The 19,757-nt window shown below is 44.7% G+C and overlaps 1 protein-coding gene and 1 long non-coding RNA gene across 2 annotated transcripts; one reads left to right on the forward strand and one right to left on the reverse strand.

Annotated features, from left to right (window-relative positions):
- On the forward strand, positions 124 to 6,849 carry LOC110402674. Its single transcript, XR_002441226.1, has 13 exons — positions 124 to 270; positions 1,200 to 1,248; positions 1,768 to 1,807; positions 2,075 to 2,111; positions 2,516 to 2,548; positions 2,773 to 2,865; positions 3,475 to 3,500; positions 3,938 to 3,987; positions 4,760 to 4,812; positions 5,330 to 5,373; positions 6,305 to 6,339; positions 6,524 to 6,563; positions 6,731 to 6,849. It is a non-coding gene; the product is annotated as an uncharacterized LOC110402674 (long non-coding RNA).
- LOC110402673 (heme-binding protein 2-like) lies at positions 6,985 to 14,629 on the reverse strand. The gene is given in 7 exon segments (XM_021405031.1): positions 6,985 to 7,887; positions 8,192 to 8,357; positions 9,104 to 9,239; positions 9,606 to 9,690; positions 11,840 to 11,871; positions 11,873 to 11,959; positions 11,961 to 14,629. Coding segments are annotated over 7 exon segments (795 nt in total). The 5' UTR covers positions 12,075 to 14,629; the 3' UTR covers positions 6,985 to 7,712.

A 19,757-nucleotide genomic window follows, 5' to 3' on the forward strand; every position in this document is an offset into this window, starting at 1 on the left:
CCGCCCCGCCGCCGGCACCGACCTCCGGGGGGTGGGCACGGCCCCGAGCGCCGGCCCGGAAGCGAAACCGCCCCCCCACCCCGGAAGAAAATTCCCGCCCTCTCTGCCGCGCATCGCCGTCTCGCCCCGCCCGGAGGGAGGGGCCGCCCCCGATGTCACGTGACAGCATGGGGCTATATAAGGGGCGCGTGGGGCCGAGGCCGCCCTTTCTGCCTGCGGCTCGGGTGTGGGTTGTGCTGCGTGGGTCCGCTTGGCCCCGGCGGCGAGCAAGTGAGTGGGGTTATTCCCCTCAGCTCCGCTCCGACGCGGTCGGTGGGCGGTGTGGAGGCACCGCGGGTCGCTGTTGGTTCGCGATGGGCTCCGGAGGAGGAGGATGGAGGCGGATTGTAGCGGCGGGCCCTGCGCGCCCGTTAGGCCTCGGCCCCGTCTGAGGGACTGCGCGGCGGGCGGGAGGGGCCACTGCGTTGTTTAATGCGGGAAGAGCAGCTCGGAGCGAAGTACGCGGGGAAAATGGCGTGGCCGCAGGCGGGCCTGTGCCTCGGGGCGGACACGAGCACCGGCTGCCTGCGTTTTGTAGCTCTCCTTAAAGCTTTTCAGGAGATAATTTCGCGTGGGGTGTGGCTGTGTGCAGGGTGCAGTAGTGTGGCATTCAGCGTTGCCCGCTCACCTTTAAGTTAGTGGTTTTAGTAATGCTGGGCAAAGGAGAACCCTCCCTGTGGGGCAGTGGGGGTTATGGTGCCCGTGTCCCTTTTTCTGTGCTGTAGGCGTGGTTCTAGAACGCCTCGAGCCTCTTGTGTTTGCTGGAAGAGTATCAGAGCTCCCTCAGCATTCCGTGTGCCCGCGCATGATGAAAACTATGTTGGTAGGGACATCTGAGAGGCTGATGAGTACCAACATATCTGAGCTGGACATGGAGCGGGGCAGGGAGGCGGATCGCGAGGCCGAAGCGCCACGTGCTCCTCCGGGGAGCGCAGCGCGCCCAGTGGCTGGGGCAGTTCAGTGATTGTGTCCCACGCCTGCTTAAAAAACACAGGCCAGCAGTTATTTGTGTGGGTCTGTCTCCGGATTGGTGTTATTTCTGTAAGAGAAGGCTTTACGGCAAGGATCGCGTTGCTTTGACTTGACTTCCCCCTTTTTTTATGTGACCGTAATATCCTCAGCCTTAGTAGAAAAGCTAACGCGTGATCTTTTGTTTCCAGTGTAAGATGAATCGTTTGCACTTCTCTCTCTTCTGTGGCTTCAAAGGAGGTGAGTGCTGTTTTTTGGAATGCAGAGTTTAAATTGAAAACTATGTGCTGTGTAGGTGCGCTTAGAGCAACTAGCCCAAGTTACTCTTACATCTCAGGATATTACAGGACCAGTGTAAAGCAATTCTCCTGTCTCTTCAGGCAATTTTCATTCTGCTACTGGGAAAAGCCATGGGTTCCTTTACTGGGAAGTGGATTGGAGGCTCCTGGTTCTGGAAAACTAGTTCAGTTTCTAACCAGACCAAGAGTACACTAGATATGTCTGTTCATTACTGACACTTCACCATCCACACCAGCAGATTGGAGAAAAGCACTTGATGCATATTTCAGAAAAGGACTTGCAGTGATCAGGATTTGTCAGTAAATTGGAGAGCCTGTGATGTTTTCAGTATTAGAGTAGTGGACAGAAGTGATTTCTGAAAACTCTGTGCTGAGGCTTTTTTCCATGCTTACTGTCACTGCTGGAGATACTCCACCTGGTTCTGCAAACATTTGACAGCATCCTGTCTAACTCTTTCAGGCCTCCTGCTGAATATGAAGACTTGATGCTACTTCACAAGGTAAAACTTCTTAAAAATCCAACATTATGGGGCTTACTGTTCATATCACATGTTCTTATTTTAATGACCTCAGTAGGCAGACTTTATTCCCTGAGTTAAGTTGATCCTCTGGTGCCACAATGATGACCTTATAGTTTGCTACTCTTGACCAAGAAAATGATGAGAGCTCATACCACCATAATTTCTATCTGAGGCACAGCAACTTGAATTCACCTTCATAAACTATTTTGGCCTTGAATATACTTTCATAAGCTCTTTCTCTTCCAGGACTTGAATAATGCACTCAAAGAATAAACATCACCTGGTAAGAAACTTTGTGAAATCTGGCTGGGTTTCTTCTGTGTTGCTGCTGAATCACTGCAGTGAAAAGGGTGGGATGCATAAAATGGGATGCAAATGCTTTGGGATCGATTGCCTCTAGTGCACAGAAATGGGTACTTGATAGTATTTCAAAGATTCCTCAAAATAAAACATGTAAAATCTTTTGTGAATTTGAGCTTTTTCGATGTCATTGCTAGATGGCTGCTTGATACTGTTACTCCAAAGCAGATACAGTGATGATAACATAGTTCAACAGAATATCTTATGATGAACAATGTTCTGTCTTTCGCTCCTATCTGATGTATCTGGCTGTTGTATCTAGTTCCTTGCTAGGGGATACAGGCTTGACAAAGAAAGCTGAGGGAATCTGATTTTCTTTTGTTGCAGGTGCTAGGAAAAGCCACAAGATGAGTGTGCAAGGTAAATATTGCATTAATTGCAACTGCACGAACAAGCTTTCTGTCCCTGACCTTTGAGAAGGCTGTGTGTGATGACAACATAGTTCAGCAGATGACTTGTGATGATCTCTCTACTAGTCTTTCGCTCCTATCTGATGCAGCCTGCTGTGCCTTGGGGTAACTGGCAGGCAGCTCACATGGGAAGCTTGGCTGAAACACTGTATTCACTGTGTTGTTGCTTTGCAGTCTGTCCTGCAGGAAGATGGAAGAATGCTTGTGCCTAGCAACATTAATTTACCTTTACTGATGTTGGTGAAGATGATGCCGTTATAACTGAAGGTAATTGAACCTATTTTAGAAGGCTGCTATGTTTGGCTGTGCTGTGTTTGTGGACTAGGTCAGCTACAGTGCTGCATTGGGAGATTAGTGTTTGCGAAACCGTATTGCTTCTGGAAAATTGGTAGCAAAGATACAAGTGCCCTATCTAAGTATGCCTTATATCCTGTGTGCTTCCTGGTAAAAATATTAAGTAGATATTTTGGGAAGTGTTAAGGATTTCTAGAATGTTCCTGCTGAGACTAAATGCCTTGAATGGTAAATGCACAGCAGTACTAATTTATAATCTGAAATGCTTTTTCGGGTTTAGGCCAGCTTGAATGTTTGCATGGAGCTGAAGTCAGTGAATTGAGCAGTTCTTGCTGCTTTTTTGCAATTCCAGCAGTTGAGGAGTAACATCCCAAAGATGGTGAAGGGAGTGGGGAGATAGATTTGGGCTCCCTTGTGGAAGGGTGGAGTGTTGCAGTCTGCTGTAGATGATGTTGAATCAGGTCTCTGATCCCAGTGAGGATAAAACTTGACTAAACACTGATACAGTATTTGACTGAGGTGGTTGTTCTTGAGCTGAAGTTTTTTGATGGATCACATCTAATAGCAACTTTTCCTTTGCAGACTTGTGAAGTGTTTCTCATCAAGATGTAAGTACTTGTTTTTAACTTCGAGTATTAGCATAAAAAGCCTAGAATGTGCCTGTGAAATGAAATACTCAGCTGTGGGAAGGGGAAGGAGAGCAGTGTTGTCTGCTACTTGCATTTCAGCCAAAACAGAAGCATGTAAAAGGAGAACTGCTGGGTAAGACCCATCCAACATGGACTGGCTTTGCTAGATTGCATGTGTGCTTGTGAAATTGTTGATGGCACACCTGAGTACATCTAATTCCCAAAGCAACCACAGCCTAAGAGCAGATAGCTATCCAGTGACTGGATGTGTAAGCTGCCTGTGTGATGAGACATGAATACCCTGACTTCCATCATGGAGGTCTGCAATTAGCTCTATCTGACTTCAGGCATCGGACTAGAATTCCTTCTTCTGTGTTTGTTTTTGTGCTCTTCTGACTGCTTTTTCTTTTTTCTAGTGCTGTTGTGGAGCTGTGAAGTGGTGCAGTTGTTTGTGCTACAGGCAAAAGTGAGTAAGCCAGTGAATTTGTATTACTGGTCATTACTGTCTGCATGTGATGGGGAGGTTACTAGATGTTAGCCTCTAATCGTGATGCCATCTTGGAGCTGCAGGATTATTCTTAACCTCCTGCAGGAGATAATTTTATAGCAGCCAGCAGGCTTCACTTAGCAAGGTGCTAGGAATTGAATCTCATCTTTAAGGCTCCAATTACTTGAGTACTCAGTAAAGAATGTGGTAATTCTGCAGACAGGCTAGGCATGTCTTACAGGGTTGTAATGATGTTGTCAAATGTCTGACCTGAAACTACTAATGTAGACTGCTCTTTACTGAAAAACCCTGTATCTGACAGTAGCCATAGATGTGGTGTTAATAGATTAGTAATAACTTGAAATGGGAAGGAATTCTGTGTGGCAGTGGATATAAAGGGGAGCAGCTTTTCTTTGAGGCTTTTACAGGGGTTAATCTGTAGTGTGTATAGAAAAAGTGCTACCTATTCTTGAACTGTAATTTAGGATTTCTCCTGGAGGATGCTTTGGAGGTAGCTTTGTTTTTTTTTCCTGGGATGGAGTTGGTGGAATGTGAGTGCTTCTGTCTGCCATCAGATGAATGGCAGGTGTTAGTCTGCTGATTGCATTTCTGAGCACCAGTAGCTTCAATCCATGTGGAACCACCCAAGACAGGTAGTGTTAATTTTAACAGAAGGAAAAAGGAGTTTCAGGAAGTCTTGAGGTTGTAGTACAATGCTAGTGCTGTATTGAAGTTTTCTTGTTTATTTTAGATTTGAGGATGGAAGAACTGCCCAAGATTTTGTGATAGACCCTTATTTGCTTGGTAAGCTCTTTGCTTCTCAGTTGCCATAAGATATTTTTACTGAAATGTGTAGACCAGTTGAAATCTATGACTGCTGTGTGCTAGTGAGTTGATTGGAAAGAATGCCCAAACCCAGCAGTGCAGAGCTTGCATCAGTGACTGCTGCTGGTTGAAAAGAGTACAGTTAATTACTGTTTAACTGTTTACTGGCTAAATTATGGAGTGGGTTTTTTGCAGGGATTATTAATGAATAATCTAGTAAATTACTTGTCTCAGTGGCAAGATGAGTTTTCACATGGTGTGAATGAGGATGTGGTTGAGGTAAAGTCTGAAGTACTGAGTCCCTCCCCTAAGGAGAAACAGCAGTAACAACATTGAGCTGTTGTAAGCATGTACTGTTCATGATGATTAGTTCTAAGCAATGGGAATCTCTCTGAAAGAGGATGAGGAGGACTCTTGGTCTGAAACAGTACGCGCATTCATGCTAAATCTTGAAACACTGCCAAGGAGAGTGTTAATAAAAAATTCATTGTTACAGAGAGAAGCTGAAGGAGAGATGTGAGAAGTAATACCAACTTTGAGGTGAGTTTAACACAGAGTGCCTTCTGGAGGTTATGGAGGTCCAGTAAATTCTGCAGCATTGTTGTAAGGCTAGTGGTGCATGAAAGTAGTATTATCATGTTTTGTGTTTTGTTGTGAGTCTTGCACTCCCAGCTATTGGGAATAAAACTGTGTGCATGGAGCAAGAACAACCTCTAGTTCTCAGTTTGAGTTTATTAGGAACTTTCGCAACAGATTTGGTAGCCTGGTAATTCTTAAACCTTAGTCACTGGTCTTCTGTTTGTATGAACAAAAGACTTGGCCACAGTGGCTCTAAAAACATTTCTTTTATTGTTCTATGTCTTCACATGGTAAAAATATTAAAAGCTGAATCAGTGGGGACTACTTAAGCCAATGCAGTGTTGACAATTTAATGCAGCAGAATGTGCAGCAGCGAGCACTCAGCTCCTGTCATAATGCCTACCTGTATAGCTGTTCTGTGAGCTGACACTAACACTGCTGCACAATAGGAACCAAAAAAAGATATCCTGAAGTTGGCAAAAATTAGTAAGAGTAGTAATAATCTTGCTTATGTTGGAGGTACACAAATTTAGGATCAAGTTGAAGATGTAGATTGCTGTAGCCCTTTGTTCCAGTGCTAAGTTTTATGGGGCTTTTATTTTAGGTGTCAACTCATTCCAACAAAATGACTTCCAGTTGGGGGGACTGTACCATTAAGCAAGTATAGCCAGCTATGTTTTTCTGATTCCTCTGATCTTAGTGATCCTGTATTTCCAGTTCATTTAAGATGTATAAGCTTTTTCTAATATTAGGTGTTAGAAATGGAAGTTGTCAGCTGACAGCTCAAGTGCAGCCTTTTTACAGGTTAAAATCAGTTTGAATAGGAGTTGATGGTTTTATAAACCCACATATAGGGATATCTTTTCTCTGAAACAATTTCTCTCTTTCTCAGGAAAGGACTGCTGACTCTGTCTGCCACCTCACTGGGTAAGATGACACAGATTAATTCTCTCTTCTGGAAGTATTGGTAGCCACTGATGAAACTTGATTCTGCCAGATGAATTACTGTGATATTACCACTTCCGTTCCATTCTTTCTGAGGTTACACAGCTGCTGAGAGGAACTCTTGGCAGTTGTGCTGCTGCATGCTAAGTGTGTTTTCCTGCTTTAGGTGAGGATCCAACTTTGGAACTGTATAAGGAACCAGAAAGGTGAGTGTGACTATTAATGAAACTTTGTTGCTGGAGCACATGATGATTCAAACCTTAGCTTGAACTCTCTCACTGAACAGAGATGAAAACCTAAGGTCTGAGTTGTTCCAGTAAGCTTCCTGTACTTGTTTGGTGCCTTGTAACAGTTCTTATGCCTTACTTAATAGGTGGAAGATCCCAGGAGGATGGGTTGCACTTGCATGAGCAGCATTAAAAAAACAAGACTTCATGGTGGTAATGTTTGCCTCATACGCTGATTGGAGCCAATAAAATCTTGTGAACTCTACCTGCTGTTGTGAACTGCTTTCTGATTTGTTTGCGTGCTATGAAGTAGCTCTGGAGTATTTGACAAAAGCTACAAATACTTGGTTTAGGGCAGGGAGCAAACTAGTTCAAGGAAATGCTAGTCCTGCAAGTGTTGCCTGCTGTAGAGTGTAGCTAATACTAGTGTTAAGGCAGTCTGGAGTTGACCTGAGCAATACCTAGGTTTGGGTGAAGTTTACAAAAAAAGTAGCAAAACAATGGATTTTTTTGGGGGGGACAACGATATGGCTTGGGTTCTGTGAACACTTTTCCACTGGATCAAGTCTGATCTAGTCAGTGGTATTAGCATGGAGCATGATGGCATTCCAGCCTCCGTGAGGAAGGAAAATACTAACAGAGGTGGGAGATCTTGATAATCCTATTGAAAAGCACAAATGTTTATATGATACCAGAGCCTGTTAAGGCATATCTGTTACCAAAACTCAATGCCATCTTTCTGAAAAAAAACTAATGCTCTTCCCTCATCTTTTTGTGATGTCACAGGGAAAGTTCTGTGAAGAATGTGCTCACTGTAACACTTGAGCTGTTGGTGCAGCACTTATAACAAGAAGTAAAACTAGACATCTAAACTCTTACAGGAATATTTTCTGATGCTTCCCAGAATTTTTCATTAGGAGGAACAAGATTGAGTTTAATCTCCCTCCCACTCCAGCTGGTGTGAGCTACTTGAGTTTTTAGCCAGGGTAGCTTCATCCTAGATAAAATGAATTAGAGATGTTCCTGTGTTCACATGCAAGTATCTTCTGCAGTAAAGCAAAAGCCATTAATAAGGTCTGTTTTCATTCAGAGTTGATTAGTAGCCTCCTAGTATTCTCTGCTCCTGTATTACTTCCTAAAATACCACACTTCGTTGTGCCTGTTAAAGAGCTTGAAGGGACTGTCATAGCCTGCTGTGTAAAAGAAGTCTTCATGGAATGGTTGGCCTCTGTTTCTTAAGAGTTTAGCCAAAACTTCAGCTTCTTCAGCAAACTTATCTGGTGAGGCAAATCCACTGAAGGACCTGGTGGAAGTAAAAAGGGAAGCTTTTTTCCATTTTGTTAGGAGTTCAGGCCAAAATCCAACTGTTCTCTGCTTAGTTTTTCCCACAGAAAGAAGTGCTGGAGTAGGGAAGCATCAGTATTTGAGCAGTTTGTAATGACTAAATTAGACAGAACCAGTTGTCATTGTGCAGCTGTGTGCTACATCTAAATTCCAGGCTCTGAGTAGCAGGGTACAGTTGTACACTGTACAGTTAAAAAAAAAAAGTTGATGCAAGGAAGAATAGTGCAGGCTCTTAGTTTCTCAGCTGCACCCATGCTGCTTACCTGACAAAGATGGCTGCTGCCTTCCGCTCCTCAACAAACACGTCTGAGTCAGTGGGCTGTGGTGGGGAGTCCTGATGTTCAAATGGCACGAAGAATGAGATCTTGAAGTCTGCACAGCCAGATTTTACCAGGCATGTCACTGGCACGGTCATATCAATCTTGATTTCTAAAGAAGGGTGAAAGATTTGTAGTAAGCTGCAAGACAGTGAATGCAAGTGTAAAGAGTGATGCAGGCTTAGCTTCAGTCAGGTGCCAAGGTGACCTCAGTCTTGCAGCTGAAAAAAGTTATGTTGATGCAAGGCTGTGTGCTGCTGCATGCTGCTTCCATCTGCAGAGAAATCCTATACTGACTTCTTGTCTGGGATGCAAATCCCTCATTATGTGGTCCTCTGAGATTAAGCTTCCCACTTTGTTCATCCTGTTATATAGGGCCCTAAGGCACTTGAAAGTGTAGGTGTGAAGATAGGTGTTAGAGTGGGTTGCGTGTCCCAAATCATGTGCTGCCTTAAACTACTGAGCTTCATCTCCAGTTTGTGCTTCTTGCAGTTCAAAACCAGTGTGTCCTACTGAGCAGAAATGCCAAGTCAGGGCTTGAATTGGTGATGGAGCACCTGGTGGGAAGGCAGGGCCAGCCCAGGGGAGCTCAGGTGCAAGCAGTGCTCCTGGGTGACTGGAAGAGGTGGAGCATGGATCCACCCCTTCCCAGACCTCATTTAAGGGTTAGCAGTGGAGGTGAGGGGTATCTTGCTGGAGATCCCTGCAGGGCTGAGTCCTGAAGGTAAGCAGCTTCTTTTCTTTGTTTCTGTGCCCACAGTTGCTGCATTTGAGCAAGCCCTCACTTGCTGCAGCCTGTGGCCTTGCTGCTCTGCTGTCATTGCTGTGCTTTGCGTCGCGTTACAGCGTTACACCTACCTTTCTCATTCTTCCCTTGGATGTAGTGGAAGAGTTTCCAGAAGCCCTGGCGCATTGCTTCCTTCTGGGTCTCTCCCTTAATGACTGTGCTGACCCACTTGGCTGTCTCATACTGGCGCAGTTCGGAGTCCTTTGCCTGAGAGGCAGCAAAAGTTACAGTGACCACAAGATGCATACTGAAGATGACATAAATGGATAGCTGTTCTTCCCAAATCAGCATTAAGGTATTGTCATCGAACAACCCCAGGCAGCCTCATAGCTGCAGGCACGGGCACACCCCTAACATCAAACTTTGACATCTTCATTGCAAAACAATGCTGTTCTGCCTTAGAGCAAGTTGCTTAGAATTCACAGGTAATTGTCCCTCTTCCCACTTTGCAGGTAGGCATGAACAGCGTTTGTATTAACGCTTCCTCAGTGCTCATCAGAGAATCCCAAATCCACCTTAGCTCTGCAGCACCCTGGCTGTAGAGAATCTCTTCCCCTGCCCTTCAGCAGTTACCATGGTCTCTATGGAGCTCCATCTGGGGGACTGCAGATCCAGGGACAGAAACGTTTGCTTGAAGGATTTGATCATCTTGCCAGATCTGAAAGGCAGACACGGTTCATTGGCCTCTCTCCAGTCAGTGCAGTATAAATGGGGCCTGAGGAAACAGTAAGGCTTTTCTGCTTAGTTTCATGAGGTTTTCCTTGTCCTCTGGTCTCTAACCTGTCAGTAACACTTGCTGTGCTGAGCTATAAGCAAAATGGACTTGAGAAGTTAAATGACTTCCCTCATGGCTGAAAAGGTATTGATGGACACTGTAAAATTGGTAGTGTACATAACTGCATTGGAAATCTCATAGTAGTCCATGCCTTTCCTAAAGGCTCAAGTCCTGGAGTTCTGTGGCTAGGTGGAATTTTCTGTGTGTGTGAATACACAGCTACTTCACTAGCTAGCCTTAGTGTGGAAGGAAAAAGCAGGAAACATGAGAACACGCAATTTCTATCCCCAGCCCCCAAACGAAGCAAAATAAATAAAGTCAAAATGGAAACAATCTGGTTTAAACTCCTAGCTTGAAATTGTTGGAGCCTTGGTTTATAATTTTTGTCAGTGCCTGCCAGGTAACAGTGCATAACCCATACCCAGAGAAAGTCTGGTTCTGTATGTTACAATATCCTTAGCGTGCACTTCATGTTGTAAAGGCAGCACGTCATTAATTCATCAAGAATCCTCATAAGGTCGTAGTACACTGTCTTCTCAAAGCACAGCTTAATTGCATGTGTTTTGGGCATCAGAACAAGCTTTGAGGTTATTTTTTGTTCCTCTGCCTCGGCCACTTAGAGCTGCCCACGCAAGAAGCTGTTGCCCTGTGACTGCTTTTTCCGTGGGCTTTTAGCATTCGATGGGAATGAATTTAATTAATAGCATCTCCCACCTCCCTGCTCTGAGTGACGAGCTGAAGTCACGCCAGCTCGATTACCAACAAAGACAGTGTCTGTTTTGTGTTGCTGCATGGCAGCGGTATCTAACATGAGTGATGGGCCATGTGTAATCCTTGACAAACATATTTTAAAAGTCTTTAAGTTATGCTGCCTTTAACACAACGGTTTGTGAATGTCGGGCCACAGCTCCCTTTGTAAAACCAAGGCTGCTTTCTGTGGCTTACAATGGGCTGGTAGCTGTGAATATAGTGTGTATTAACACTTACAGCCTACGGGCTGCTATAGGCTACAGCTGAATACTACTGATCCTCTTCTATACCTTGCTTATGAGGTGGCTACAAGGAGTTTTCTGTTTGGGATTTTGAAGGGTGGAAAGCTTTAAACAACAACAAACCCCCCCCCCCAAACTGCTGGCAGTGATTTCGTTTACAATCCTTAAAGTAGACAGAAACACACGTGCTGAAAAGTGTTTTCTAGCAGCTGCTGTAGTTGTTGTAATAGAGTAGTGAGCATCAGGATGATGTAACACGACGCTGATGCCAGCAGTTCAAAGCAGGTGCTGTCCCCCTCCCTGTGCCAGCCTTAATGTACAGCATAACTGCCCCGTCAGCAGTTAGGCCGGAATGGACTGTTCCACTCTAGTGCAATTTTTGTCAATAGTATTTACAAATCATCGAAAATAACAGGAAGGCAGGAATCCACTTGCTTTATTAGAAGCAAACGTGAACAATCTATACTGAAACTTAAGACATGGATGTGTTTTATCCATTGCCATCTGAAAGACAAAGCTGATAAAACTTGGTGGGCACTTTGCTTTATTTCTCTTTGCAACACTTGGATAGGAAACTTCTTCTTTCCGTGTGCTCCCTGGCACATGCTCCTCCATTTCATTTACTGCACTAGCTAGTTTGATTCTGTAACTGCCAGTCCTGACACATTCTCAGAGCTGCTGCTCACAGAACTTACATAACCAATACCATCATGACTGCATGCAAGAAATACTTTTGAATTACGTACATAGAACAATTCTTATTTGGAATGAGAGAGGAAAGCAAGGCGACATGAGTCTTTCAAATGCATAGAGTTGGATCTGTTCTTAGATCTACAGCAAAGCTTAGCTTTGGACTTCATTAGTATGTCTCTAACCCGTGAAGGCTTTCCCTGCTGCTGTTAACGCACGGGCTGAAGGACAGAAAGCACAGCAGGCATCGCCACAGGTTGTGCTGCTGCAGTGAGTAAACACAGCCAGAACACGCCATTCCACAGAGCTGCTAATTGCATTGAAACAGCAGAGAAAGTGGCGGTACTTACGTTGTGGCGGGCAGGCTGTCCCGGCTATTGGAGGCTGCGCGCACCCACGAGGCGCTGCACGTCGGTGTGTATTTTAGTGTGAGCAGACTCCGCCCATGCCTCAGCCCTGCTGCAGGGGGATGCTGCGAGGAAACCCAGACCTCTGGGTCTCATTGGAGAGCTTCCACGCGAACGCCGAAAGCCCCACCTCCTGCCCACCGGGCAACACTGGGTCCAGTGTGTGATCTGGCTCCATAAGCAGTTTCGCACCCTTGCGTAACTTCCACTGGCTTCCATGGCGCCGTGCCTGCTTAGGGCTGGGTCAGCGGTCGGTTTCGTGCTCTCAGGAGAAAGAACTGCGCGAAAAGCAATGTCACAGCCGTCCAGCTCGGGTCACAAGGTGATGTTAGAGGGTGAGAGCTTTTCCTTTTTAACCCTGGTGGGCACAAATCTGGCTGTAAACAGCTAAGACCATCCTCGCAAGGTTTCTGCCGACGTGTTATGAAAGGCACAGTGTTCTCTGATAGCAGGCTGTTTTGAATGGCATTTGAGACCGGTCAGCCCCCTTAGCCCTTGGATATGTGCACAAAGGGGTTATACAAAGCTATTGTGAAACTCTATTGTGTTTGTAGTACACAAAGTGGAGCTGGACTCTCCATTTAACCAGCTGCAGCTCTAGACCTGTTTAGGTGGCAGCACTACAGGGCAGATTAAACTTCACAGTTTGATGTCTGAGAACACCTCCCGTGTTTCCCACACTTCGTGCAGATCCCTTGCAGCTCCATTCACCCAAGCTCTCTGAGACATCTGAAATCAACAGCTGGGAATGACTTTTAGCAGAAAACACCCTGCGTGCAGAGAGCTGGCTGATACGCTATATTCTGGTTCAATTAAAAGGCTCAGTTAAAAAAAGTACATGCAAACAGCACTTGCAAACCTTTATCTAATGACACAAAAATGGGGTCGTGTCAAGAGGAGTTTACTAGTTGAGCCTGTTAGAACATGCTGGGGCCTGGAACCATTCTCTGCAGGTTTAGCACTTTCTATGAAGTACACTGTCTGTTTCACCTGTATTCTGCTTGGATCAAACAGGAAAATCATCACCGAGGTGTTCTGGACAAGGAGAAGCTGTTATTTCCTGGGGTTTGCATTGTAAATTTGCCTGTGTAAGGTCAGCTGTTACGCTATTGTCACCTTAAATTTACCATCAAGAGCGTGCTGGTAATTACTTTCTCCAGAATAGAGAAGGCCATGGAAAGGACTGCGCCCTGCCACACCACTTTGGTCCATCTCAACAGTGAACCCTGTTCATGTCTATGGAGGAGTATTGCCTCGAAAAGGAGGGCAACTAAACTGTAGATAAACACAGGCCCACTGAATTCTTGTTTTGTTTCTGGAGCAGAGAACAAATCCTCAGTCAGTGTGTATGTGCCCAGCTGATGTTTCTGTCCCCAACAAGGAGCTAACTGTTCCCGGTGGAGTAGCCTGGGGTTTGAGAACAATCGTCAGTGTTCCCCCAAGAGGTTGTTTTCCAACCCGCTCTTGTTCTTCATATATGCATTGTGAAGACATGCCAGCAGTTGTAAAGGGCAGCCATGAGGACATGTATTCAGTACGTAACTATATAGGCACCCATACCATCAATAACTGGGGGAAGGGGCAGGATGAGAGCTGGCACATGGTTTTATCTCCAGGGTAAAGCCTGAGTACGCTGATCTGTAGCCATTGTTACGCAGAAAAATAACACCAAAGAGCTGTTTTAGCACCTTGAGGTCCCAGTAGTTTGCAGAACACAGCAGTTTGCAGGGATGTTCAGCTGCATCCGTGTACTGCTGGTGTGTCTGTCTCTACTACATGGGGAAGAACGAGCCATAAGGTAATAGAAGCTTGCGTAAATATCAACCTCTCCTTGTCCACTATACTTCTAATGCAAATCCAGGTAAAAGACTTGTTGCTTGCAGAAGAGCCCTGACGCAGAAGAGCTCTAAAATATATTGATTAAACGGAGAGTATTCACTATCTCATATATATGGATGGATGGATGGGACTTGGCTAACAAAGCACTATTTTTTCTGTATTGCTGTAAGCTGAAGAAGTAGAAATGAGAGTAAAAGCTCACAGGCACTATAAAAGCTTGCTGTTCGTAGCTGTAACTTCGCTATTTTCAGAAGATACTACTGTGCGTAACAGTGTCGTGTACTTGTAATTAAGTCATGGCATTTCAGGCTACCATCTTCTATCGGATAGACGTAAGGACAAGCCTGTGGTACTGGTGGTTTCCATTTTCCCTCTCTGTAGAGTTACCTACACTTGTCATCAACAAGCCTAGACAAGCCCTTAAACAACACACTGTAAAGCAAAAATGCTTGGATTCGTTCTTTGTCATAATTACAATCCCTGCTGCCAAATGTACGCAAGTGTTTTTTAAGTCACCTTTGTTCCTAGGGGTAAGCACGCATTGCTTGCACAGACTGATGAATCTTTTCCACTGGCCTAATTGTGTCAGCATTCGACAAGCTCATGAAAAATGTTTTGTTACAGTATAGTTAATGATAACTTTGAGTCGTGTGCTTGTAACTGAGAAGTCTGTATAGTAATATGAAAAAAGGGTGTGTAAGGACAGAGAGGAATGCACGCTGCTCTCATGCTCCAGGCAGTCTTGCTTTCCTGCCTAAGCTTCTCCCAGCATCAGCTGCCCTTCCAATTGATGATTATTTTGATTTAGAAGAACTGGGAATCTTCAGGTATAAATGCATTTGTTTTTACAAACACTTACCAGTTGCTGCAGAAGCTCCTACTTCAAAACGGAGAAGATAGGCACGGGATGTTTATAGTTACTAAAAGTAATAGTCTGAGTCCTTCTATATGATTAGATGATCCTTGTCTTTCCAATTCATCTGCCTAAAGAAACCTCTTATCTCCTTGCTCTGAAGAAAGAGGAGACCTTCTAGCAAGTTCTATTTTCTTCTCATTTCCAGTAAGGGAATGGAAGAAACACAAGACTACCACTTTCTGAAGAAGCAGTTGAATGTACTGCAGTATTGTTCCGAGAAGACTCCTTACTATCCCTTGTATGTTGAAGATCTCTCTAATGAGGTGCTGTTTGGACCTTGTGCTGTAACATTTTATGTCAGTACACCAATTTGTTACTGTTTGGATGGCCTTCAGCTAGTAATCATTTGCTTTCTGGAAATGACTGTACGGATTTTGTCCATGTGCTTTTTGCCTGTTACAAGGGATACATGAAACTACTGCATCTCCCTTATACCTTGAATAGATGACTCGATTGCTAAAGCAATTCTAACTCTAACTTGATGGTCAGGATTGTTTTTTCACTCCAGCAAGATAGCCTTTGTGAATGAGACTACAGCTGTTCAATGAGAGCACTATCTAAAATCTTTCCAAGTGAGTGACTCCTTGCTTGCGGTTCACTTCATCAGGGACTGCATGGAACTGACTGATCTTATCCAAATAAAAAGCATCCTGCATCCAGCACCTCTCCAGAGCACTCCTGACTTTGCATTTTGGAAGACTTTGCATGTTCTCCAGAAATGAGGAGAATGAAGTTATTAGCAACCACAGCAGCAGCCCAAGGCCTCTTACCCGCTAGACAGGCTCTCCAGAAGAAGGCAGGCATTCAGCATCACCTCCAGACAGACTGATTTCTCTACCTACATCTTCCAGCAGTCCCTCGAGCGAATGTCGGTTGCCCTGTCCATAAAGGCAGAAAGAGAGCGGTTCCACAATTTCTCTTTCTTGCTCCATCTTCCTAGTCTTTAAGGTGATGCTTTCCTTCCATTTTCCTTTGCCTGCTTTGACCCCCTACTTCTTTCTTTCCCTCCTCTCCCTCTCATGCTCAGCTTTCTCTGATCTGTGTGCTGCACAGTGACACCACCTGACAGCTCCTCTGCTCGGGGCCTGGCTGCTCTTGACTCTACTCAAGGTTATGTGAAAATGGGACGGCCCCAAGTGTGAAAAAGACCCAGGTATGCAGAAATTGCCCTAGAGGCAGAACACGGAATCAATTCCGAAGCTCTTGCAATCAAGTTGTGAGTGTAATTTTTGGCACATGGCTGTTAGTGATGTATGGCAGTAGGGAGGTGTTCTCTGATTGAGGGCTTGTCTCCTAAGCTTGTTCCTGATCCTTCTTGCATGAGTACGGATCGTATCAGAACTTTTCCCGTCTTCTAAGGGTGGGGGTTTGGGTAATGAGTGTGGGGTTTTGGTGGACGTTTTTATTGCTTGGAATATACAGTAAAGCTTCCAGATAGGGCTTCATGAAGAACCCGGTCTCTCTCCTTTCCAAAGATGATCCAGCGCTGCATCCTGCAGCAGATGGCACTGTTGTTTGTGTTCAGAGGTGAAGTTTAATTAAAAATTCCCTCAAACTCTCTTGGCTGCCAAGAGTCTCTTCAGTTCATTAATGGATCCATTGTATAGTGACAGTTCTCTGTAATTCTGGAGCCTTGCAGCTGAATCTTCTTTAGTATCAGTTAGTGAACTGTCTCTGGGGCCATGAAATATTGAAATGCCTTGACATCTGGAGGTTTAACAGTTTGGCGTGTCTAACATCTTTTATGCAGCAGACACACGAGTGAATATCTGTGTCAGAAAAATCCTAAATTAGGGAAATCCTCCAGGTTATGCTCAGTTCTAGAAGGATTAAACTGGCGGTTTTCCAGGCAGTACTGATATCCAGCTTTGACAATTTAAAACACAAATTTTAAATCTGAGAGCTCAGCACCTTTAGATTCAGAGCAGAGAAAATGAAGTCGATGCTCCATGTAACATCAGCATAAGGTGATAACATTATGTCAGCTTCTCAGATACCGCACTTCTGAGTGCCAGGTAGCCAAGAGTGGATTTAAGAGAATCTCATCACTTTCACCAGCAGTGTCTCTTTGAGTTTCTGCCATCATTTAGGCTTTGGTACTTGCAGTTAGTTCTGAAAATAGATTTGGGTCAGCGTATTGTCTTTGAAAGACAAGTGTATCTGGATACATTTATGTACTTCAGAGACAAATAGAAGCAAAACTATATTCTAACTATGCCCAAGCAGAACTGCATGCATGATAGCTTCAGAAAGGGGAAAATCCAGATCTTTGGAGCGTGTAGGTGGTTTGGGGAAGGTAAAATTAAAGGACAGAGGTGTTTAATGGTAGCCAATGTAGAAAATGTTGGAAATGTTAATGTAGGAACAGCAACGAAAAGGACAGCAATCTGACATCCTTAGGGAGAAACCTTTGGCTGACCTACCTTAGCAAATCAGGGATCTGAATGATGAAGCAAGTTCTCAGTAGCTATGACCATTCCCTGTCGGCACATGGCAACCTGGCTGTGACTCATGGCACAAAAAAATCTGATTCTTAAGTCTTTGTAACTCCCCTATTTGAAATTGAATTGATATATGGGGTAATTTAGATAAGCTTTTGACATTGATGTTCATTTATTTTCCCAATGGAAAAAAAAAAATTACATCTATATAACCGTATTTTTATTCCCGTAATTGTTTTGGAAAAATAGCAGCTGTTTTTTGTTGTTTTCATTGGTGTCCTTGCCATCCTCCGAGTTTTGGCACTGCTGATGCTTTGCCACTTATTTCTGTGGTAACTGGGGAGATGGTTTTCCGGTCACTGCACAGCGTGCTGCAGCTGCACACAGCCTAAACCTTTCTTCTGCCTTACCCCAAATTTACAATGCAAATGTTGGGTTCTCTCCTGAATACAAGTTCCCTTGTTTGTGTTCTCCTGAATATAAATTCCCAGAGCCATTTCAGCCTTTCTAAATGTGTACTTTTGGCATTAAACACACGCTTAAAATGAGTATAAAAGAGAGGAAGTATTTTAAATGGCCACAGTAAGCTCATTTCTTCTTTCCCTCAGGGGAAGCATCATCCTTAGGATGCTGCACTCACATGCACATCGCTGGCACTGCTGATTGCTCGGTTGGTGTGTTGGGATGGCAGGATTTTACTGGATGGACAGAAGGAAAGGATGGGTGTGAGTTTCAGCCTGATGAGACCCTTGCGTTGTTTGAATTCTCTTTTGTGCAGGTGACAATTTGCTGATGCCTGGAGGAGGGTTAGTAATCATCCACTCTATGATGTACTACTGTGGAACTGAACCTGTGCTGTCCTTCAGCCCACTGCTGAATAACGTGCACATTGGTTTTAGTTGTGGTGCAGTTCTTTTTCCATCCTTCTGGTAATTACAGGGGGCTTTATCAGGGTGAATACCTGAAAGCCTTACAATCTTTCTTTACCATCGTTTTCTTAATTACATTCTTTCTGAGGTAAGCAAAGACGGACCCGAAACACCAAACCCTCACCCAAGGGCTGGGGGAGGGGGCCGTAGTCAGTGAGGGGAGTCAGAAACAGTGAGCATGGCTTAGAAAGATGCAGGAAGACAGCACCAACCTCAACCAGCTCTGAACTGGGAGGTAAAGGACTGGGACCACTACAAAATTTCTCAAAATGTCTCTTAACTACTGTAAGACTACTCTAACCCCCCCATAGGCTGCTCTAATCCATATATCTCTTCTCAGTTGCTTGAAAATCCTTTCATCAGCTCTGAAGAGCTGTAAGGGCAGCTTACTGTTGCCACAGAATGGCAACTGCCTCAAAACAGGTGTAATTTACACAACTTTAAATGGCCTCTCAACCTCTCCAAAACTCTTCTAATCAGCTTTAAACTGCCCCCAGATAGCTCTAAATATCTCAGAAGATTTATTGCCTTCAAAATGCCTTGAACTTCCTGTCAACAGCTCTAAAGATCTCAGAAATGATTCAAGTTCCTCCAAAGCTCCTCGGAAGCACTCTAAGCAGTTCTGAGGAGCTGTAATATCCCCATAAAGAGTGCCAGAGTCCTCTAAACTGCCCTAACATCCTTCTGAACCTCCTGTAAGCAGCTTTCATGTTCGTCTGATCTTAGCTAGACCCCCTGTACATTGATCTGAGTACCTCTGAATTTCATTTTGGTCTCTGCAGTTCCTCCAAGGACCTCTACAACTGCTTGGAGATGCTTTGAGGTGCTCTACACCCTTTGGACAGCTATCAAACACCTCAGATAGGCCCTAAAAGAGCTGTATTACGGCCCCTAAATTGCTCCAGGCAACATTTCAATGTTATTTAACCATTTCTAAGGTGGTCTAAAGTGCCACTAAACCAGTCTGGACTTCTTTAAACAGCTCCAGAATCAGCTGTAATGATGGTGAGAAGCTCTAAGTTCCCCTACAGCCCCTACAAACTGTTCTGAGCTGCTCTAAGGATATCTGGAAAAAGGAGAAGAGCCTCAAAGAAATGAGAAATAGGCGTGCTTTGTGATGACCTGCTAACGAAGCCAAACAGCAGGAAAAGTGACGGCTGAGTGTGAGCAGCCCACAGTCAGCATATTTTGGAGTGGAGGAGGAATAGCAGAGACCCAGCCACCTCTGAGATCGTTATGTGACCACATGAAAAATGTGCTGCCGGAGCACACAACAACAGGGGATTGTTCTGCAGGTTACACAAACATAATTGAGTCTTCTGTGCCTGGGCAGAGTCCTTCAGGGTCTTCGGTGCTCGTCTGGGGAGGTGTCCCCCTACTCACTTTGACCATGTTTGGGCGCAGGTTTTCTGAGGACACCTAGTCTCCATCTGCATTCTGCCAAGTGGTTACTGTTTGGGGCTCGTGCCCCCGTTTCAAGGATGTTGCTCATATTATAGAAGTCTTGTGGTCAGGAAGGATATTTATTTATTTGACAGGCTGAGGAAGCTGGGCCTTGCTCAGCCTGGAGAAGAGAAGGCTGTGAGAAGACCTCATTGCAGCCTTCCAGTGTTTAAAAAGGGATTATAAACAGGAGGGGAATCAACTTTTAACAAGGGTAGGCAATGACAGGACGAGGGGGAATGGTTTTAAACACAAGGAGGGAAGGTTGAGATTGGATGTCAGGGGAAGTTCTT

The sequence above is a fragment of the Numida meleagris genome, chromosome 7 (genome assembly GCF_002078875.1).
Source record: "Numida meleagris isolate 19003 breed g44 Domestic line chromosome 7, NumMel1.0, whole genome shotgun sequence".
NCBI classification, from domain to species: domain Eukaryota; kingdom Metazoa; phylum Chordata; class Aves; order Galliformes; family Numididae; genus Numida; species Numida meleagris.